The 24,313-nt window shown below is 36.3% G+C and overlaps 1 protein-coding gene across 2 annotated transcripts in view; it reads left to right on the forward strand.

Moving 5' to 3' along the window:
• The first annotated feature begins 645 nt into the window (after window positions 1-645).
• The window catches only part of mfsd6a (major facilitator superfamily domain containing 6a), a 62,832-nt gene continuing 39,164 nt past the window's right edge, over window positions 646-24,313 (forward strand). Inside the window, exons 1-7 of one of the 2 annotated variants that reach the window (XM_023274314.3) lie at window positions 647-922; window positions 3,969-5,448; window positions 7,851-7,948; window positions 14,643-14,804; window positions 15,007-15,105; window positions 15,676-15,968; window positions 20,487-22,760. In XM_023274314.3, coding sequence (XP_023130082.2) covers window positions 3,971-5,448; window positions 7,851-7,948; window positions 14,643-14,804; window positions 15,007-15,105; window positions 15,676-15,968; window positions 20,487-20,672 — 2,316 coding nt within the window. In that variant the 5' untranslated portion in view covers window positions 647-922; window positions 3,969-3,970 and the 3' untranslated portion in view covers window positions 20,673-22,760. Of the gene's footprint in view, window positions 923-3,968; window positions 5,449-7,850; window positions 7,949-14,642; window positions 14,805-15,006; window positions 15,106-15,675; window positions 15,969-20,486; window positions 22,761-24,313 lie in introns of those variants that run through there. The other variant, XM_055008185.1, reaches the window with a different exon arrangement.

Consider the following 24,313-nt stretch of genomic DNA (forward strand, 5'->3'; position numbering starts at 1 on the left):
TTATAGTGTAATGTATTTTTAAAAAAATGTAATATAATGTGTTGGAGTGTAATGCAATTTATTTTAAAAATATCTAATTATTATAACACCATATAATATAATGCACTGTAGTGTAGTAAAATTTAGGAAAAATAATATTATATAATGCATTTTAGTGTAATAGAATTTATATAAATATGTAATATAATTGTTTGTAATGTAATACCATTTATTTTACAAATATATAATCTATAATAATATAATGCATTGTAGTGTAATATAATTTATTAAAATTATACAATATAACGTGATATAACGCATTATAGTGTCATAGAATATATTTAAATTATATAACATAATAAAAAACATCATAATGTTATAGAATTTATTTAAGTTATTAAAATGATGTAATGTATTCTAGTGTAATATAATTTATTAAAAATATGTGTAATATATGATATAATATAGCGCATTGTACTCTAATAAAATTTCTTTAAAAATATATAATATAATATAATATAATATAATATAATATAATATAATATAATATAATATAATATAATATAATATAATGCATTGTAGTGTCATATAGTATGTAATTTGTAATATAATAGATTTATTTTGAAGAAGCCTCTCGGAAGCTGTGACGTCGCTAAGATGGCGGCTTGACGGTGTGTCGGTGCGGACAGGTGGAAGCTTCGGTCTGACGAGCTGCTGTTGTTCTTCACTACAAAGAGAGACGAGAACCGGAGAAACTCTGAGAATTCACACCGGAACAAAACTATGAAGCCTCGGCGGGTGAATTTATAAACTGTCCGCTAATTCAGACTATTAATTCTGACGGTTTTTATTTATCTTTTTAGTGAAAAATGTCCGAAAGACGAGAGAAAAATCCAACAGAAACTGCGCAGTCATAGTTTAATGGGAGCGGTGACCTGAGCAGGTGAGCTAATTAATCTGCTTTATTGTTAAATTCACAGCTTTATTTTACATTAACGGTGTTTAAATTGCGGTTTAATGGTTTAATTTAGCGGCACAAGCAGCACAAGTCTTTATATTTACAGTCAATAAATGTCTGCGGTTTAAATTAGCTGCGATATTTGAGCTAATTTCCTTAAATTGTCCATTAAATGAACACAGTTTGGTGTGTCGGTTTAAAATGAGCTGCGGCTTTGTTCCAAATGTCTCGTACTTCCGCGTAGACATCAGACGGTTTCCAAACGGTGGTCCGACGACCTGCAGGGGTCCTCAAAATACACATTATTACTTATTTTTCTGCTTTAATTTAGTCAGATAGTCTGTATTATAGATTGTAGCTTCATTTATTTGATTATTTTGTACATTGTGCTGCTTTTATTTTCTTTACACACCAGTATTTTGTCTTATTTTATCATTTTGGTCTGCATTAAATCTGTTTTTTCACCTCCTATGTTTCCTCAGCTGCTTGTAAAACAGTTTTCACTAGATATATTGCAAAGCTTGATTGATGAGTTGATCATAAATAGGGTTTGGGTTCCTCTAAGGGTCCAAAGTTTGCATTCAAATGACATTTTAACCACCAGACCAGGTTTAGATAAGAAAACCGGTGCAGTAAAATCCCTTAACCCTGGATTTTATTAACAAAAACACTCCAAAGACTGTTCAAAACCCATTTATTCCATTTGGAAAAAGATGATTTTACAGCTTCTTCTTCATCTGGACAACGTGAAATGAGATCTAGATCCCAAAAAAACTCAACGTAAATGTGTTAAATTTGGAATATATGAACAAGACGTTTTGCTCTGTGTGTGGAAAGAGACTATTAAAAACACATTTATTCCATTTATGTACATTGAAATAAGGATTGGACCAAAAGCAAGAAAACTGCAAAAAGCTTTACTTGGTCTGTGGAAGTAGTAAGAATGGGTTTTTAAATTTTTTTTAATTCCATTTAGACCAAGTCTAGATTTATAATCACTGCATTTAAACTACTGAAATCATGACGACAATGAAAATAAATTTGTAAATTCACCTTTTCCAAAAATACTCCACTAAAGCTTGTTCAATCTGGACTATAAGAGCAAAAAAGACTCTAGAAATAGAAAAAAAAAGAGGAATTTATGTCTAATTCTCCATCTGGTCCAAATAAAACCAGGTCTAGAACCAAAAACATTCCACATGAAGCTGTTAAATGTGGATTATATGAGCAAGAAAACTGTAAAAAGCTTTACTTGGTATGTGGAAATAGAGAAAAAAAAATTTTTTTAAACCATTTATGCCACAAAAGACAACTAATGCATCAAAAATCATTGTATTTAAGCTACTCAAATAATGACTAAAATGAAAATAAGCCTGTAAATAGACTTTTTTCTCCATTTGGTCCACATGAAACCAGGTTAGGATCCAAAAATACTCGACTTAAGGCCATTAAATGTGGATTGTGTGGCCAAAAAAACTCCTAAAAATACAGGAAGAATAATATCATTATTTAAGTGTTTTTTTTCTTTCAAATCTGCACTATGAACCTTTACATTTAGACTCATGTCATCAATTTCAAGCCATTATATATGTGTGAAACTTTTATTTTATTTATGAAAACAAATAAAATACACTAGTTTTTAGAAATAGCGTTCGCATCCATTGATTTATAAGCATTTTCTAGTGTAAAAAATCAGCTGCAGTATTTAAAGCTGTGAATGTTCCTCTGAAGACAGATCTATTTTTAGCTATATTGGCTGTTTGACTTCTGCCAGACGAAGAGAAAAAATATTGATGCTGGAAAACCTCCAGAGTATTAAAACCTTTTACAGCAGAGAAAGAAGCGTGAGAGAGGGTTGTTTTTATTGTTTCCTCTACAGATGAAGCAGAAATTCTCTTCTTTAAAATCAGAAAAATATGTCTTTAAAATATAAACATAAGTAGAAGAATATGTCCTAAAGTAGTAGAAAAATATGTCCTAAAAACTATTTTTAAAAAGTGTCCTAAAAATATAAACATAAATGGAAAAATATGTCCTGAAAATATAAACATAAATACAGAAATATGTCCTAGAAATATAAACATAATTAGAAAAATCTGAACTAAAAATATAAACATAAATAGAAAAACATGTCCTAAAATAGTAGAAAAATTTGTCCTAAAAAGTATTTTAAAAAATTTGTCCTAAAAATATAAATATAAATAGAAAAATATGTCCTAAAAATATACACATAAATAGAAAAATCTGAACTAAAAATATAAACATAAATAGAAAAATGTCCTTAAAAAAAGTACTAAAAATATAAACATAAATAGAAAAGTATGTCCGAAAAATATAAACATAAGTAGAAAAATATGTCCTAAAATAGTAGAAAAATATGTCTTAAAAAGTATTTAAAAAAATATGTCCTAAAAATATAAACATAAATACCGAAATGTCCTAGAAATATAAACATAAATAGAAAAATATGTCCTAGTAATATAAATATAAGTAGAAAAATATGTCCTAAAAAGTATTTTAAAAAGTCCTAAAAATATAAACACTAATACAAAAATATGTCCTAAAAATATAAACATAAATACAGAAATATGTCCTAGTAATATAAACATAAATAGAAAAATGTCCTAAAAAGTATTAAAAAAAATCTTAAAAATATAAACAGAAGTAGAAAAAGTATCCTAAAAAAAATTAATGTAAATAGAAAAGTGCCCTAAAAAATTTCTAAAAATATGTCCCAAAAATATAAATATATGTTGAAAAATCTGTCCTAAAAACATAAACACAAGTAGGAACAGTATAAATGTAAACTGTGTTATTCCTAATAAAATAACAGTGTCATACAGTGTAATAAGTGGTGTATCTAAAATGCTTTATTGCTAAAATCCTAAATATTGTAAAAATATCTTGATTTCTTTCAGTTTCCCTCCATTATTGCGATGTTTGATCCACTTTTCATCATTAAATGTGTGTTTTTAGGACGTTAAACTCAGCAGCAGCTCATTTGGTTGCTCTTCATTTTCTTATCGTCCAGATATGGCCGCTGACGACAAGGTTGCTATCCTGACCGACGACGAGGAGGAGCAGAAGAGGAAGTATGTTCTGGCCGAGCCCTTCAACACGCTGTCGATGGCTCGGCAGGATGACGTCTCGGAGGCTCCGCCCCACCAGACGGCGGCGTCGCAGCCCGACTCCATCGACTGCTGCGAGCGCATGTGTCTCCGCATCAACAGCCACCTGCTGGTCTCCAAAGTCTTCTACTTCTTCTTCTACGCCGCCTACGGCTCGCTGCACCCGCTGCTGCCCGTCTACTACAAGCAGCTGGGCATGTCGGCCAGCCGCAGCGGGCTGCTGGTCGGCATCCGCTACTTCATCGAGTTCTGCAGCGCCCCCTTCTGGGGCGTGGTGGCCGACCGCTTCAAGAAGGGGAAGGCCGTGCTGCTGTTCTCCGTCCTCTGCTGGCTGTTCTTCAACTGCGGCATCGGCTTCGTCAAACCGGCCGAGATGAAATGCGAGGAGATCGGAGCGTCTCCCATGACGACGCTGCCGCCCCTGGAGACGACGACGCTCCCTCAAAGAAACGCCACCAATCAGAGCAGCTCCACCAACCGCACCAGGAGCCGCCGGAGCCTCCTGGACCTGCCTGTACTTCCTGAGCTCCTGGACTCGTACTTCAGCGTCCTGCACAGGTTCAGACGGAGCGACGACACCAACGCCACCTCGCCTCATGTCGCCACCCAGCCACCACCGAACACCACCCTGCAGACCACCACCACCCCGACCACCACCTCCAAGAAGGAGTTCCAGATCATCTACAACCAGGACCAGGTGGAGACCATCTTCCTGCTCATCCTGCTCGTCATCATCGTGGGCGAGTTCTTCAGCGCCCCCGCCGTCACTATCGTGGACACCGTCACGCTGCAGTACCTGGGTAAAGCCCGCGACCGCTACGGCCTGCAGCGGATGTGGGGTTCTCTGGGTTGGGGGGTGGCCATGCTGCTGGTGGGCATCTGGATCGACCACACCCACCTCAGCGTCCTGATCGACGGCGTCGGCTGCGTCCTGCCCGACTACCGGCTGCACAACTACCAGATCGCCTTCATCGTGTTCGGCGTGCTGATGGGCGTGGCCTTCATCGTGGCCACGCAGTTTTACTTTGAGAAGGGCGACGACTACCAGCAGGAGCTTCCCGAGGTGGTGGAGGACTCGGCCAGCCCTCGGACCTCCACACCCGAGTCCGGCTTCTCGGAGCAGACCCCCATCAGCCCCGACCAGGAGTTCCACTACAGCGACCTGCTGAAGCTGCTGTGCAGCGTCCGCTACAGCTCCGTGCTGTTCGTCGCCTGGTTCATGGGCTTCGGCTACGGCTTCGTCTTCAGCTTCCTGTACTGGCACCTGGAGGACCTGAAGGGAACCAACACCCTGTTCGGGGTTTGCTCCGTCCTCAGCCACATCTCAGAGCTCGCCGCTTATTTCACCAGCCACAAGTTCATCGAGCTGGTTGGACACGTCAGGTAAGATCACGTTTTTACTCTCTGGGCTTCATTTTACTCTGAAGTCTAAAGTCCTGAACCTCCATGGAAACAGAACAACCATTAATGGAAGAATAGAACTAAGAAATGTGTAGAATAGCAAAGTTAGATTGCCTTAAATCATAAAAATATAAACAAAAGCAGAATTTACGTCTAAATCTCCATCTGGACCACATGAAACCAGGTTTAGAAGCAGAAATACTCCACTTAAAGCGGGTAAATGTGGATTATATGAGCAAAAAAAACCTCCAGAAAGTTTTATTCGACATGTGGAAGCAATAAAAAAGATGATTTTATAAATTTTTTTCATACCATTTAGACCAAATGAGGTCTCTAATTACTGTACTTAATTTGTTATATAAGCAAGAAAACTGCAACAAAGAGAGAGGAATATACGGCTAATTCTCCATCTGGTCCAAATGAAACCAGGTTTAGAACCAAAAATAATCCATTCAGATTTGTTAAATATGGACTTCAAGAACCACAATGACTCCAGAAATGGAAAAAAGAGGATTTTACAGTTTTTTTGTACATCAAAACCAAGTCTAGATCTTTAATCACTGAACTTAAACTGGTCAAATCAGGACTTTGGTAAATGAAAATAAACCTGTAAACTCACCTTTTCCTCCATCTGGACCAAATGAAACCAGGTTGAGAACCAAAAATACTCCACTAAAAGCGGTTAAATGTGGATTATGTGAGCAAGAAAGATGCAAAAAGCTTTACTTAATGTGTGGAAATGGAGAAAATTGAGTTTTTTAGACCATCTATACCAAAAAATACCTAATAGATTATAAATCATTGGACTTAAGCTACTAAAATAAGGACAGGAATGAAAATAAGCCTGAAAATTCACGTTTTTCTCCATCTATTCCACATGAAACCAGGTTTAGAACCAACAATACCCCACTTAAAGCTGTTAATTGTGGATTATATGCAAGAAAGACCTCCAGAAACCTTTATGTGTTGTGTGGAAATGCAGAGAAATATTTTTTAGATCATTTACACCACATTAGAGCTCCTCCACTGCTTGTGTTGCTATAATAAACTGGGTAAAGTTCAGTCCATCCTCGGCGTCGGAGACAAAGCCGTCATTGATGCTCGCTTTCTGTCCGAGAGGATTTCAGGCCGGAGCTCGCAGGCGGTTTGGACATTCGAGAGCCGAGTGTTAGATTTCAGAAACCTGATGTTGACTCTGGAGCAGCTCCTGAGTTACAGAGAAAGGACGTAGTGTTTGAAAAAGATTTAATTAATTGCTAAACATACTTTCATGGGCCTCTAATGGCAGCTTTTCTACTTAATGTGGGCATTAATCAGACTATCAGGGCTGGTAAACCAATTTCTCTGGCTTTTTGATGATTTATCAGCCAAAATAACACAATTTAAGATCATTTTATAAGTCAAACAAATAAAAAATTAATCAAGAATCTCCCTTTTAACTGATTACAACCACTTCAGTGACAATATTTATAAATTTTTTCATTTTTGTTTGTTCTTAAAATCCCAAAAAGGCAATAAAAACTCAACTGTTGATGGAAAAATTAGAGGAAATGTCATAAAAATAGCTATAATTTTGTGTAGAAAGCATGTTTTGACTTAAATTTGCAACCATAAATTCTATTTTTAGTTCAAACTATAATAAAAAACGATTTATTTGAGAATTTTGATGTATTATTTTTGCTAAAAATCCTAAATATAAACTCCTTAGCTGAATTTTTCCAGGTTTTTGATGATTTTTTAGCCAAAATAAGACATTTTAAGATAATTTTATGAGCCAAACAAATGCAACATTTGTCAAGAACCTCCCTTTTAACTGGTTGTAGGCAGTTAAACTAGAATATTTATGTATTTTTTCTGTTTTGTTTGTTGTTAAAGTCCTTAAAAAGGCAAAAAAAAAATCTCAACTGTTATTTGAAAAAAAAAATCGCCTCAAACTCAATAGTTTTAAATATAATTGATTAATTTAATAGTTGACAACTAGTCACAGCTGTAAATGAGTGTAAACAATAGTAATAATACCTTCAAATAAATCAGTCGAAGACATGTTTATTTTGTGATGAGCAGCTCCTATAATCAGTTATTTGTTTTGTTTTAGCAAACTAGCTTGAATCCCATAATAACTTGGGAAACTCCAGCTTGGATTTTCCCCTTTAAATCCACATTAATCATGTTTTCAGCTTCTGTCTGCAGGTTTGCTGTTAGTAAACCTGTTTAATTTGAGCAAACAGTGAAACAGTCTGAGTTAAATGAGGAGCAGAGGGTGCGTCGGGTTGTTTGTCCTGCAAATATGTTGTCAAATTAGCAGCTAGAAAGTCTGTTTTAGCAAGAGCTCTTATTTTGAAGGAGTGAGTGAACAGTAACTACACCTGGTCCTTCTCTTGCAGAGTTCTGTACATCGGCCTGGCCTGCAACACGGCCCGCTACCTGTACATCTCATACCTGCAGAACGCCTGGACGGTGCTGCCCATGGAGGTCCTTCAAGGTAAACCTTAGCTGGTCTGCAGGAAGCCACTGTTTGTCCAACAGGAAGCTGATCAGGCGGCCTCTAGGATCTGCTGCTCAGTGGGACCACAAAGGAGGAAGCAGTAAAGTTCACCAACTAATTAAATCAAACACAGCTGAGGGTCGTTATTAATGTTAGCAGAAAACGAGCCTGAGGTGAAATTAACCTTCTGAAAACTAGAAACCACGAGCAGCGTTAAAAGCAAGTTTTCTTTTACAAAATCACCAAAACTCAACCTTTATTTAACGTCAAAAACAGTAAAAACATTAAGAAATAAAGATGTAATCACCAGATTTTCAACTTTCCAGTAGTCCTGAACGCACACAATACACACAATGACACAAACTAGACACACAAAGACACAAAAAACACACAAAACACCACAAAAAGGGCACAAAATGACACCAACTAGACACAAGATGATACAAAAAACACCCTAAACACCACAAAAAGGGCACAAAATGACACAAACTAGACACAAAGACACAAAAAACACCCTAAACACCACAAAAAGGGCACAAAATGACACAAACTAGACACAGAGTGACACAAACAACACCCTAAACACCACAAAAAGGACACAAAATGACACAAACTAGACACAGAGTGACACAAACAACACCCTAAACACCACAAAAAGGACACAAAATGACACAAACTAGGCACAAAATGACACAAAAAACAACCTAAACACCGCAAAAAGGACACAAAATGACACAAACTACACGCGTAATGACACAAAAAACACCCTAAACACCACAAAAAGAGCACAAATTGACACAAACTAGATATAAGATGATACAAAAACACACAAAACACCACAAAAAGGACACAAAACAACACAAACTAAATACAAAACAACACAAACTAAATACAAAATAGCACAAAAAGGGCACAAAATGACACAAACTAGACACAAAATGACACAAAAAATACACAAAGCACCACAAAAAGGGCACAAAACAACACAAACTAAATACTAAATAACACAAAAAGGGCACAAAATGACACCAACTAGACACAAAATAACACAAAAAAACCCATGAAACACCACAAAACAATACAAACTACACACAAATTGACACCGACACACAGAAAAGGCCCAAACAGTAACAACTAGACACAAAACAACACAAATGACACAAAAAACGCCACAAAAAAGTCACAAAATTACACCAACTAGACACAAAATAACAAAATGACACAAACTAGACACAAGATGATACAAAAAACACCCTAAACACCACAAAAAGGGCACAAAATGACGCAAACTAGACACAAAGACACAAAAAACACCCTAAACACCACAAAAAGGGCACAAAATGACACAAACTAGACACAGAGTGACACAAACAACACCCTAAACACCACAAAAAGGACACAAAATGACACAAACTAGGCACAAAATGACACAAAAAACACCCTAAACACCACAAAAAGAGCACAAATTGACACAAACTAGATATAAGATGATACAAAAACACACAAAACACCACAAAAAGGGCACAAAACAACACAAACTAAATACAAAACAACACAAACTAAATACAAAATAGCACAAAAAGGGCACAAAATGACACAAACTAGACACAAAATGACACAAAAAATACACAAAGCACCACAAAAAGGGCACAAAACAACACAAACTAAATACTAAATAACACAAAAAGGGCACAAAATGACACCAACTAGACACAAAATAACACAAAAAAACCCATGAAACACCACAAAACAATACAAACTACACACAAATTGACACCGACACACAGAAAAGGCCCAAACAGTAACAACTAGACACAAAACAACACAAATGACACAAAAAACGCCACAAAAAAGTCACAAAATTACACCAACTAGACACAAAATAACAAAATGACACAAACTAGACACATAATGACACAAAAAACACACAAAACAACACAAAAAGGGCACAAAATGGTGTGAACCAAACACAAAAGAAAAATGAGACATAAATCAACACAAACTGGACACAAAACACCACAAAAAATACACAAAATGACACAAACGACGCACAAGAAAATCCCAAACAATAACTAGACACAAAACACCCCAAACTAGACACAAACAACACATGAAACTCCACAAAGAAACAGCAGTTTGAAGCTGTAAAACATTAAAGTTGTGAAACTTGGTGACGGTTTTGCTGCTGTACAGTAGAAACAGGAAGTGAAGCTCCGAACTCGTTTTCATTGTTTGCTCAGTGAGTCGTCGTGTTTTCTCAGGGCGGACGTCTAAAACAAACCCCGGCTCAGACTCCAGCACTTCTCTGGTCACATTTTACTGCAGTTTATTTTAAATAAAACACCTTTTCTCAGGTGTTTTTCTCCTGTTTGACATCTTCATCTAATCAGTTTGTGCTTTTAAATGCTGCACTGGTTGAAAACAGTCTGTTAGCTACAGTCTGATGTTTAATTCAGGTCACATTTGTCAGCTTTGTGGATTTATTGAACTGAAACAAATGTTTTCCTGATAAAATTCCCACAGTTTCCAGCAAACTCACAGAAAACAACTGATATGAAGCTGCAGATTCAGTACAGGATGGTGTGTGTTGCTTTGTGTCATTTTGTGGTGTTTTCTATCTAGTTTGTGTTGTTTTGTGCCTTTTTGTGTTGTTTTGTCTCTAGTTGTTATTGTTGGGGCATTTTGGGGCATTTTGTGTGTAGTTGTTATTGTTGGGGCGTTTTGTATTGTTTTGTGCCTTTTTTGTGTTGCTTTGTGATGTCATTTGTGTCATTTTATGTCTATTTTGTGTTGTTTTGTGCCTTATTTGTATTGTTAGGGTTGATTTGTGTGTAGTTGTTATTGTTGGGACCTTTTTGTGTTATTTTGTGTCTGGTTTGTGTTGCGTTGTGCCTTTTTTGTGGTATTTTGTGTCTAGTTTGTGTTGTTTTGTGTCTGGTTTTGTGCCTTTTTGTGTTGTTTTGTGCCTTTTTTGTGTTGTTTTGTGAGGTTGTTTGTGTCATTTTGTGTCTAGTTTGTGTTGCTTTCTGCTTTTTTGTGGTGTTTTGTGTTTAGTTTGTGTTTTGTGTCTGGTTGTTATTGTTGGGGCCTTTTTGTGTTATTTCGTGTCTGATTTTTGTTGTTTTGTGCCTTTTTTGTGTCGTTTGTGTTGATTTGTGTCTAGTTGTTGTTTTATGGAGCTTTTTGTGTAGTTTTGTACCTTTTTGTGTTGTTTGTGTTGTTTTGTGTCTAGTTGTTGTTTTATGGGGCCTTTTTGTGTCGTTTTGTGCTTTTTTTGTGCTGTTTCTTGCCTTTTCCATGTTGTTTTGTGGGTCATTTTGTTTCTGGTTTGTCGTTCGTGTCGTCTGATGTTAACTTGGAGGTGTTTCAGTGTGAAAAGCTCCGAACAGAGACTGTGAGTCTGTGACTGTTTCAGGTTTCAGACAGGAAGTTGAGCTCCAACAGGAAATGAAACGGTTCAGGTGTAGTAATGTAGGATGACACTGAGGTTATTATTACAGCAGCATCCCTGCAGTGACACACACTACTGATTTCTAACATGGAAATGTTGATTAACTCCTCATTTTTTACATTTTTCCTATTAATGTTGGAGAACTGTGTTTTGCAGACACACACTATAAATAAATTCATGTAAAATCATCTTTAAAGTAACATAAATCTTTAAAATCCACTCTGTAGCCTTCATTTTTGTCCTTCTTTAAAGCAAAGAATGTGATTTAGTGTGAAAACAAACTGTCAAAATCCAGAAAAATAGGAACATTTGTGTTCTGTAATTGGAATATTTTGAATTTGTTCTGGATTTTATTCATTCTTTAATCAAACTTGTCTTGAAATTAACACCAAGAGGCCCTTAAAGACTGGAGTCAATAACAGCAATGATTTTATTTTTCCTGTAGGTTTTAAAAAGATGTAAACTTAAGAAGATGTCTGGATCATTGCTGAATAAAATACTGACAACTTAAAGAATAACACAAAAGAAAAACGAGACACAAATCAACACAAACTACACACAAAACACTGCAAACTAGACACAAAATAACACCAACGACACACGAAACGATACAAAAATAGCACAAAATGACACATGAAACACCACAGAAAAGGCACAAAACGACACAAACTAGACACAAAATGACACACAACACACGAAACACCACAAAAAAGCACAAGATGACACAAACTAGACACAAAAGGACACAAACGACATATGAAACAACACAAAAAAGGCACAAAACGACACAAACTAGACACAAAAGGATACAAACGACACATGAAACAACACAAATGACACGAACTATACACAAAAGGACACAAACGATACATGAAACAACACAAAAAAGCACAAGACGATACAAACAACACATGAAACAACACAAACGACAAAAGGACACAAACAACACATGAAACAACACAAAAAAGGCACAAAACGACACAAACTAGACACAAAAGGATACAAATGACACATGAAACAACACAAATGACACAAACTAGACACAAAATCACACAAACGACACATGAAACAACACAAAAAAGGCACAAAATGACACAAACTAGACACAAACGACACATGAAACAACACAAAAAAGGCACAAAACGACACAAACTAGACACAAAAGGACACAAATGACACATGAAACAACACAAAAGCATCACAAAATGACATAAAACACTACAAAAGTGTCACAAAACAGCACAAACAAAGCACAAAACAACACAAATTAGACACATACTTGTAACGCTGCAAAAACAGACAGAATATAAGATCTTAAAAAAAAATACTGAAAATTGTAGCATTTAAACATAAAAGACACATGAAACAATACAAAAAAGACACAAAATGACACAAACTAGATGCAAAAGACCACAAAAAAGGCACAAAATGACACAAACGTCACAAAACCTCACAAAAGTGTCAGAAAACAACACAAACTCGACACAAAATAACACAAAAAGGCCCCAACAACAATTACTAGACACAAAATAACACACGACACACAAAACAACACAAAAAAGGCACAAAACAACACAAATGACACATGAAACAGGAACTTGTAATGCAGCAATAACAGACAGAATATAAGATCTTAATAAAAATAAACATTATAAAAATGTAACATGAAATAAAACCTGTTGTAGAAACAATAAAGTTTATAAATACATGAAAGTCTAAATGTAAAGTTGTGTTAAAATAACAGAAAAATCCCAGACAGCCTGATTTTTGCCATAAATACTGTTACTGTATTTTTTTATAAGCTTGTGTTTTTCATTGTTGTGCCGCGGCTGAATCATATTTTCCTTTGTGTTGTGTTGCGATCTCGGTTTCAGCGACCTTGACAAACGAAGTGTGAAGACAAACGTTGAGACTCTCAGCTGTTCTTTCAGTGTGTGAAGAGAAAAAACCAAAGCGACACAGTGAAAGTTTGGCTTTTGACAGATTTTAGAACATCTGAACTTTTTCTCAGCCGCAGCACCAAAAGCTGGAGTTTTATAATCGTGTAGCTTATTTTACAACCAGAAATGCAGCTTTAATGCTGTTTTTAGAAACTAGGAGTGTTTTATAATCCAGTCATGAGCTCATTATACTGTTTTAACTTCAGAAAATGAAGCCGTTTCCTCAGTTTATCTGAAATATAAGTTAAAATATGGCTACCTTTCCTGTCTTTTAAAGTATTATTGTGACTAAAAGGTTAAACTATACAGTAAATATTAGGAACGGAATGATTATTGGTGATCAGTAAAAGCAGATAATCAATATTTAGAACTGATTTACATTAAATGTTATATTTTGACAGCATGTGAGAGCAGAGAACCTGACATTCATAACTGGACTTCTTCATTAATAAGGGTTACTACAGACACAAAATGGCAAACGAGACATAAACTGACAAAAACAAGACACAAAACCACACCAACACTACACAAAATGACACAAACAACTTACAAATATACACAAACAAGACAAAAAACAACACAAGTCACAACAGGAGCAGAACAAGACAGGAAATGAAACAAACGATACGCAAAACAACGACACAAAGTAGACAGAAAAAGACACACAAAAAGACACCAAGAGACACAAACCAGCTAAAGAGAATACAAAACGAGACACAAAACGACACAAACGAGACACAAAATGACACAAATGAGACACAAAACGACACAGAAGAGACACAAAATGACAGAAACGAGACACAAAACGACACGAACGAGCCACAAAACGACACAAAAAAGGCAAAAAATAACACATGGCACAAATGACACAAACGAGACACAAAACAACACAAACGAGACACAAAATGACACAAACAAGACACAAAACGACACAAAACGACACAGAGACAAAACGACACAAACAAGACACAAAACGACACAAACGAGACACAAAACTACACAAACAAGACACAAAACTACACAAACAAGACACAAAACGACACAAATGAGACACAAAACAGCACAGACTCTGTTTCAGGTTAATCTGTGGCTTCCTGCTAACTTAGCCGCTAACAGTTAGCATTAGTTTAGCCGCTGTGAGAGAAGCTAATTCCTGGTTTGTGTTTCTTCTTCAGTTTAAGCTGAAATTTGCAGAGTGAAGCAGACAGAGAGATAAGGCTGCACCAGACCTGACACAGTGCATTAAATTTAGCAATAATTGGTCAGTGAAAGTGAATATATTTGTGTGTGTGTCCTCCAGGTGTGACCCACGCCTCGGTTTGGGCGGCTTGTATCTCCTTCCTGAGCGCCGCGGTGCCGCCGGCTCTGAGGACGTCGGCTCAGGGGATCCTGCAGGGCCTCCACCTCGGTTTGGGTCGCGGCTGCGGAGCGACGGTCGGCGGAGTGTTTGTCAATTATTTCGGTACGAAGATAGTAATTTACAAACTTCACACACTGGAGCTGAAAATGTAGCGTAGCACGATGTCACAACTGAGCTACATCAGAGCTAAACAGGCCATCAGGGGAGCTTTCATGTGCTTTAATTGTTTTATTTTGGGACAGGACAACAAAAAGAAGCTGTTGATTCTTCAGTTAAGTTGAATTTTTGATGCTTTTCTCTGCAGGCGCTGCAGCGACGTTCAGGGGAATCGGCATGGCCTCCCTCGTCATCCTCCTCGTCTTCTCCTTCATCCAGTGTCTGACTGGAGACGATGAAGGCAAAGGTGGGAAAAGATTGACTTTATTGGTGTAAAATGATGACAAGATCATTTCTTTAAAGGAAAAATTGTAGAGCATATTTTTAGTTTGTTTAGATTCATGAGCCTTATTAACAGCTCACAAAGTCATTATGTCATTTTTGAGCCGGCGACACAAAATGACATAAGTGAGATGCAAAATGACACAAATGCGTTACAAAGCGGCTTGCGACACAAATGCAATACAAAACAACATCAATGAGACACAAAATGATATAAATAAGATGCAAAACGACACAAATGAGATGCAAAATGACAAAAATGCAGCACAAAACGACATAAATGAGACACAAAACAACATATATGAGATGCAAAATGATGTGAGACACAAAATGATATTAATGTGAGACAAAACAACATAAATGAGACAAAAAAACGACACAAACTAGACACAAAATGGCACAAACTAGACACAAAATGATGCAAACTAGACACAAAACGACACAAACGAGAGGCAAAACAATGTTTTCTGCGAGTTCAGTGCTTGCATTTTGAACCGTATATGTTAATCTAAACAGTCATTTTTTCCTCCGTTAGAGGACAAGATGTTGGCGGAGAACATCCCGGTTCCGTCCAGCCCGGTTCCCATCGCCACCATCGACCTGGTGCAGAGCCAGACCGCCGCCGGCAGCCCGTCTCCGGCTCGCCAGGCCGCCGTGCTGCCCGTGAAGAAGATCAAACACCAGGAGGACCAGGAGGACGCCAACCGGCCGGCCTGGGTCCTCTCCGGAGCCCCCTGGGTCACCATCGCCTTCGCCGTCGTCCAGATCCGGGAGATGATGAACGTGAGGAAAGGCAGCGGGCCGCCGCCAGAGACCCAGCCTCTGCAGGTAAACAGACGTCCCTTTAATACCACTTTAAAAGATTAAAAATGGAGTCAAATTTTTACCTAAAACATCCAGATGTAGCAAAAAAAAAAGAAACTGTAACTAGTCTGGTTCTAATTTTTAGTGTTTTATTCTTTTTTTCTTTTTACAAAATGACAAATACGAGACGCAAAAAGACAAAAATTTTTTTTAAATTTTTTTGTCGTTTTGTGCCTCATTTTTCGTTTTGTCTCGTTTGTCATTTTGTGCCCCATTTCTGTCGTTTTGTGTGTAGTTTGTATCATTTTGTGTCTCATTTGTGTCATTTTGTGTCTTGTTTGTGTCATTTTGTGTGCAATTTCTGTCATTTTATGTGTAGTTTGTATCATTTTGTGTCTCATTTCTGTCATTTTGTGTCTTGTTTCTGTCATTTTGTGCCTATTAGATGCTAAATATTTGACATAAATGCTTCTTTTGTTTCTCTGCTGCACTAAAAACACATCAAACCAGTTTTGTGAACTGTTACACCCCTAATACATCTACAGGTGCAAAAAAGCTTGAAAGTTTAAGCACAGAATACGCATTAATGATAGAAAACAGGAAGTGAATCGGGAACAGAGATCATCAGAGATTAATAAACTGGAAATCCCAGTTTGTACCAGTTTCATCGAGGACGAGTTTCTTCCAGTTAACCTGCAGATTTTCATCAATCTACGTAGAAATTTTCAGCCTTAGCTTATCTTTGTCTCAGTTAGCAGTAGCAACAAGCTAACATTTAGCCTGCTAGCATTCTGATAGGAGGCCACTATGTGACGCTAATAGCTTTAGCATTATTTACCACAGAAATTATTGTTAATGGAGATGATATATGTGACTTATTCACCAGAGACAAACTGATATTTTACACAGATTTTGATGTTTTAAAGTGTGATTCATGCACGCAGTCACTGGAAACAGACACATTTAATACGTTTTCAATAATAACACCCTATTTCCATGCGTTGTGTCCATCTTAGTGTTTAATAATGGCATATACACACTGCATGTTTACAGTTTATTGTAAAATAGAGTGCATGTATGATCATGAAATGAGGCATAAATGACCAGGAAATATCCTTTAATGCTGAAAAACAGTAGGAAATTATTGATTCTGATTTTAAGACTTGTCTTTGCAGCGGGGACTTTGGTTTAAATGACATTTTACATAATTTTTGGTGTTTTCAAGTGAGATTTATGCTTGAAGTCAATGGAAATAGATGCATCAGTATGTCTTATAATAATAATAATAATAATAATAATAATAACAACAACAACAAAATATTTCCATGTGTTGTCTGTCTGAAAGCTTATAAACAGCTTCTGAACACTGTATTTATAGATTATTGTAAAAATTTGTGCATATATGACCATAAAATGACATATAAATGCCCAGAAAATATCTTTTAATACTGGAAAATATTGATTCAGACGTCTTTTATGGCTTCAAGACTTGTGGGCATTAAACTGGAGATTCTAACTCATTCCTGATTAAAATACTGACATTTTACATGATGTTTTATGTTTTAAAATGAGATTCATGTGTGCAGTCACAGGAAACAGACACGTACTGTAATATTAATACTGTTTCCTTGTGTTGTGTCTGTCTGAAAGTTTAAAAAGGACTTCTAAACACAGTTTTTATAGTTTATTGTAAAAATAATAGTGCATATATGGTCATAAAATGAGGCATAAATGCCCAGAAAGTATTGATTTGGATGTTTTTTGTGGCTTCAAGGCTTATTGACGTGGTTGATTTTTGCAGCGGGGACTTAAACTGGGGGATTAAACTGGAGTTGCTGACTCACTCACTGACATTTTTCGTGATGTTTTAAAGTGAGCTTCATGTCCCTGGAAACAGACACATGCAGCATCAACATGTGTCAGATATTAATAATACCACTCTGTTTCCATTTGTTGTCTGTCTGAAGGTTTGTTTACTGTATAAAAATGTTTCCTTATCACGGTTTAACTCACTAATCCGACTCTTCCTCCTCTAACCGGCTGCCCACACACTCACTGAAGAAAGGTGAGATGTTTTGTTGTGTGCAGAGGTTAATGGAAAACTACCGTGTGTTTGTGTGTCTGTGTGGTCGGTGGTCGTCTGGGGTTTCCTCGGTGTCGTTGCATGTTGTCATGGCAGTGAGTCATCTCTACCTGTGTGTGGGTCGTGGGTGTGTTCATGCATGCGTACGTCTGTCTGTGCTTGCCAGCCTCCCACACCTGATCATGACGCCATGTGAGGTGCAGGCGTGATGATGATGATGCCACCTCCGTGCCCGCCCTTTGTCAGTCAGCAGCTCTGGGTTTCTGGGTGGGGAAACGTGTCATTTACGCTCCGATCCTCGTGATTGATTTGGTATTTAGATAATGTCAGCAGCTCATTGCGTGATGCAGTTTGCCTACGTTAGTCCTTTGCTCAGTCTGAGATCTTGTCTCTGCTTGTGTTCTTGTGAAACGTCGTTAACCACAGCGCATAAATCACAAAAAAAGACAACTACAATGTGAAAACAACAATCTAGAAAAGCAGGAAGATGCATGTACGTTAAAAAACAAGCTGTCCATCTTTATTAAGGATATTTAACTAACATAAACTAAGTTTTAATGCTAGTTTCTTGACATTTTTTCAGACAAAAAGCATGATGATATCTAAGACACATCAACAAACTGTGAGAATGCACAGAATTTTAAAGTAATTTTTCGGTATGAAACTTCTTCTGCTTGGATTACGAAGTGTAATCAACATATAAAATTAAAATGGTTCATTTCACCTATTGGCACCCTGAACAGAAGAGTTTCTCGTGTTAATTTATCAACTCCATAAAAAGAAAAAAAATGTTAAAAAAAAGTCATGTAAAACTACTGTAATTTATAAGCAGGTCTTTCCAGTGGACATTAAAAAAGAGTTTTAACGTGCATTTTGTATGAAAAACGAGTGAACTGTCCTCGTTGAACCATGATCTGTGAGAGGTACAGAGCACTACTGCACTAAATATTGATTAAGATGGTTTTAGTAATGAGATATAAACCATTTTTAGGGGGATTTTTTGGTTTCTGCCATTTATTTATTTTTTTGATAATTAAAAATGTCCCGGGTCAAAGTGACATCATTGCTGTTCCTGAAAAACGAACTTAACAGGAGGGTTAAAACAAGAGGCGACATTTGGCGAACACACATTAACTCAACACACGTGGACGAATTGTTGTTTATTCTTGATTAATTATATGTGGTCACACCTTGAGAGCACCTTGTACTAGAAAAATACTATTTGTATTGTTTATATTGGATGTTTTGTCAGTTAAAAGTATTAAAAAGAAAAGAAGATTAGAGTTTCAGTATGCAGTTGGTGTATCAAAAATATTAAAATGTCTTTGGAGATACTGCGGCAAAAAAATAAAAAAAAAAAATTCAGAAAGAAACCTGACCTTCTTGTCCATTCTACCATCATTTAGATCCACCTAATGATAAGAAAAATTAAGAAGCACACAAGAACCAAAGGAAATAAGAGCGGAAAAACACTAAAACGAAACAACAAATAGAACTCTGATATCAGCTGTAAGGCCTAATTTTGATTCTTGAAGGTAGAGGAAGTCTGTAGCTAAATATTTCTCCTGAATGAGCTGTGTTTTGTCGAATTACTGCAGCTCTAAAACACAGATGAAACTAATTTCAAGCATCCAACGCATAAACTGCATGTAAAAGTTGGACGTCGCCACCATGAAGTCACCCATTGGTTTACAAACTACTGTTCTGAAGCCTCAAATTTGGAATTTTTTGCTATTTTGATGTGAAACGTACCTCAAAAATGTGCAGTTTTATCGTCTATTTTCTCATAAATGGGACCTTAATTTACTAAGTGAACCCCATGTTGTGTTGAAAAAGACCTAAAACTAGCAATTGAGTCCATTAACTAATTTGGAAAATGTTTACTGAGATAACAAATCAAATGAGAAGTTGGGTCATCTGACTTCTGTTTACAACCAGAGGAGTCGCCCCCTGCTGGCTGTCGGAAAGATCGCAGGTCACGTTAAAGACCCGCAGAACGTATTGATCTTTTATGGTGGTCATAAATGCTGCAGGAAAGCTGGTTTCTCAACAGCCCTGCTCTTCATTTTGAACCCTCAGCTCCAAGGCCGTGCAGTCAGAACGGTTTTTCGGCTAACTGTTTCCTCCGAGACACATCGAGTTAGCAGAACCTTCGAGGACAGAGCAGCGAGTCAGATCAGTGAAGCTAGACACCAGGGAGGCTTGGCTGTTCTTAAAAACTATACTACAGTAAGAGTTTGTCTTTTTTATTGTCTGTGCAACAAGTTGTCACCCTAGCTAGCATAATTAGGCTAACGGGTTAGCATCAGTGTTTTTGTTGGCTAGCAGCTAGCCACACTATAGCTCAGGCAGGATTGTTTTTTTGTTTTTTAGCTAGCTCTTGATTCTGTTGCTGTTATTTGATTAAATAAAACGCAACTGCAGAACTGGTCATCACTGTTTGTTCCTCTTGTTGCCAGGTACCTAGTGAGCAGGCGTCAGCTGAATCGCATGGAAACCATAGCGACAACGCCACGGAACCAACGGCAGAACTGCCTGCAACGCTGGACAGCACCCACCCAGCACCCACAGACTCTAACGATCACCCTCCTACCTCAGGAGGGCCGCAAGAAAACCCAGCATTCACAGCGGAAAACACACACTGACTGCGCTTAGATTTAATTTATACACACCGAGCTTCAAGCTTCTGCACGCTCTTTAAAAGTCAGTGTTAAAAACTGCTGCTGTGGTGTTTGAAATGAACCCACTGCAGCTTATATTACATAAACACTGTATTTGTGGAGATTATTGGAAACATTTGTGCTTAGTCTCGCACAAAATGAGGCACAAATGTCCAGAAAATATCCTGTAATGCTGGAAAAAATGTTTTTATGTTGTTGAAATGAATGATTTTTGCGGCGGGGACTTTGGTTTAAATGTGGAGGTGGATTTGGCAGCAAATCACCTCTGTGCACTATTATTATTATTATTATTATTATTATTATTATTATTATTATTGTTGTTATTATTAACTGCCGGTGGAGTGTGAAGAGAAACCTTCAAATATAAATGTGCCTCTTGATAACTTATTCAACTTAATGTACTTAAAAAGTGAAGAAAATCTAAAGTTTTATTCATGAAATGGCGCTTAAAAGAAGTGACAATATGCAGCTTTAGCAAAATAAAAGCAAAAAAGTTACCAAAATAAAGTGCATTTAATAACTTAGTAGTAGCTGAGGTTATCCTCTGACACGAATTATAATATTTGAGAGATTTTTAAATCGCAGTAAGGATTTTTCATGTACAGTTTTTATACCGACAGTATCACTGTGGACTGGCCGCACTGTGCAACTCATTTCACAATAAAAGCCTCTCGGTTTCTCCCCCTGGCTGGATGCTTTTAGTTTGAAGCAGCAGCAGAAGGAGGTTTTAGTGTTTGCAGTAATTTAATCCATAAAAATCAATCAGCCTTCTTGTATTATATGGATATTAGAGATTCAAAAAAGATACCAAAATGTTAATAAATATGAGAAATGCAATTGCTAAGCAGAGTGTAGTGACTTTACACTAATGTGAGTCGTTATCTTCCAAAAAAATCTGTATTTTATGGTCAGGGGGAGTTGGTGTCTCAGTTGTATACGTCCGATTATTATTGTGAGCTTTTAAAAAGCCCAAATGCTCTGCAGATATTTCCAAAATTCCCAAAGATTCCTGTAAACATTTAAGTAAAACTAAGAAATATTTTTTTTCATTTACATTTTTTCAATACCAATTAAAACTGACTTATGCATAGTAACACAAAATAAATGTTTAATTTTTTTCCATGTTGCACAAATTCAACAAAATAGCGTCTTTTTTGGCCACCATATTAATAAACAGTGTTTGTTTTGACGTTTGTATCTGATTTAGCAAAATACAAAGAAAATAAATGAATGAAAACAGTCATAAAATAGAGTAAATGTGACTTTAAAAGAAAACAATTCAAAACAATTAAATTTGTTGGTTTATTTTTTAAAAATTCAACATGTTTGGATGGCAAGGAGAAAAAAGCTGCAATATTTAGCACAAACAAATAGATTTTGCCAGCCTTTCAAGTTAAATAAACTTTTTTGCAAAAATATCTTAGAACATGCTTAAATTTATTTGATTATTACTGACGTTTTTTGCAGAATTACATCATTTTCTGACTCCAATATGTGGTCTGGTGGATAGATATCACTCTAGGACTTTGATAAAATGGTATTTTGTGATTTATTTATGTGAATTTAATCCGTTTTCAGTGCAGTTTTACACATTTAGACCATTAAAAAGACCTTTCTTTCAGATTTTGTCACTTCTTTTAAATGGAAAATCAGATTTTTGAACGTTTGATTCCCACATAGGAGCACACGGTGACGATGAAGTGCCTCTTTTTCAGCCTCTTAATCATTGTTATTAGAACTTCTTATGAAGCGATGTCAAGCAAAGACCCCTTTACCGTAGATCAGTCCGATGTTTTTATACCTAAACTGCCAACAGCCGATGCTCTCCGCTTCTTTGATTTTCATGCCAAACTACTCCCAGTATTGTGTGTTTTCATGTCGTCTGTGTAGAAAAAAAAAACTAAGAAATTCTGTTTACTGTATGGTTAAAGGACATTCTGGAACAAGAAGGAAGAAAATTTAATGTAATCTGTCAGTTGTTTTGGTCTGTGTTTGTGTCCTGATGACCAATTTCAGCCCTTTAATACAGAAAAGAACTGTGGCTAACACTAACTTCCTGTGTGCCTTTTTTTAAAAAGCATTATGAAAACCAGTTAAAAAGTTAAATTATCATTAAAAGAGCATTTTTCCTCATTAATTCGACAATTTTCCAGCTGAAAAAAGACACAGAATAACAGATTTGTTGTTTTTGTTTCTTTAAGCTCCTTTAGCTCTTCTGGAGCTTTCGATCAATCACATGGTATTCTTCAGCCACTTGAGCAGACTTGAAAAGCTTCAAAACTGCAGTAAAAAATCTGTAAAAAGAAAAGAGAACCTTAATGAAATCATACTGTTAGAAACTGAGATGAAGAACAAAGAAAATTCTCACAGTAACTCAAGGTGTACTTGCTAATTTTTTGGGGCTGTGACAAAATCTCATAGTATTGAAAAGTAGTAAGCAGGCCTTGACTGAAGATTTTTCTGTGCTCCTTCAAATGCAATGCTCAGCGATGATTTAACCTGAGCACATTTTATTACTAAACACTCTCCCCATAAGGTCCATTTAGTAGCTGGTCTGAAGCTTTCAATCACATCACATGGTCTTCTTCTTCTTGATTTTTAAAGACCTACATTGGCTTAAATGTAGGTCTGTACGTTTTTAGAAAACATTTAATCATGAACACGTCCCAGATCCTAGAGCGGGCCTTTCAGTCTCCGTAGGAAGTTCATGTGAGATGATTGAAAGCTCCAGAAAAGCTCCTGTTGACGGTTAAAGTACTGAATGTAAGTACAGTATTTGTTTTATACATTCATGCACACTTCAGTACTTCACGGCGGGAAATACTGTACTTTTTACTCAACTACAGTTTTTAGATTTTGTAGTTTTCTACTGTTGTTGTACATTACATTACCGAAAAGTGGTAAAAAATGCTCTAATATTAATTACACAGTACTAGAACGAGTACTTTTAGTCAAGTAAAAGTAGCAATACTACAAGTACAAGTCATATATTCAAATCTTGCTGAAGTATTGAAATATACTCAATGTACCAAAAGTACATAGTGCAGAATAGACAATAAAAAGCAGTGTATAGATAATTTTAGCTTATTTAATTAGTACTTTTGTTTCTACACAAGTAACATTTCGTTGCATTGAAGTATTTCTAGGCTAGTACTGCAGTTTTAGCCCCTAATTAATCATATTGAGGCTCAATCTTAATTTAGAGGGATTTTTTTTTTTGTTTAATAGGTTCATTTTGGCTGAAAATGACCTGAAGACGTGACAACAGATGAGAAATTTGTTAATTTTAACTATTGAAGTGTTTTATTGCTATTACGTTTTTACTTTTAATTCTAAACCTTTAATGTGACTTTATAGCCATCTTCAATCAGCATCATTTTCTCAAAAATCTGTTGTACTGCTAAAAAAAAACTGTTAGTTTTGTCCCTTGTTTTTGTAATTTCCAGCCAGAATAAACCTTTTGGTCAAATGAAAATTCACTAAAAAAATCAACACTTTAAGCTTTAATGCATATTCATGTTGTTAAAAAACACAAAAATAGTTGCTTTTTTTTTTACTTGTTATTTGAAGCCAGAATTAACTTGTTAATCCAGTGAAAATAAACT

Source organism: Amphiprion ocellaris, chromosome 24 (genome assembly GCF_022539595.1).
Source record: "Amphiprion ocellaris isolate individual 3 ecotype Okinawa chromosome 24, ASM2253959v1, whole genome shotgun sequence".
NCBI classification, from domain to species: domain Eukaryota; kingdom Metazoa; phylum Chordata; class Actinopteri; family Pomacentridae; genus Amphiprion; species Amphiprion ocellaris.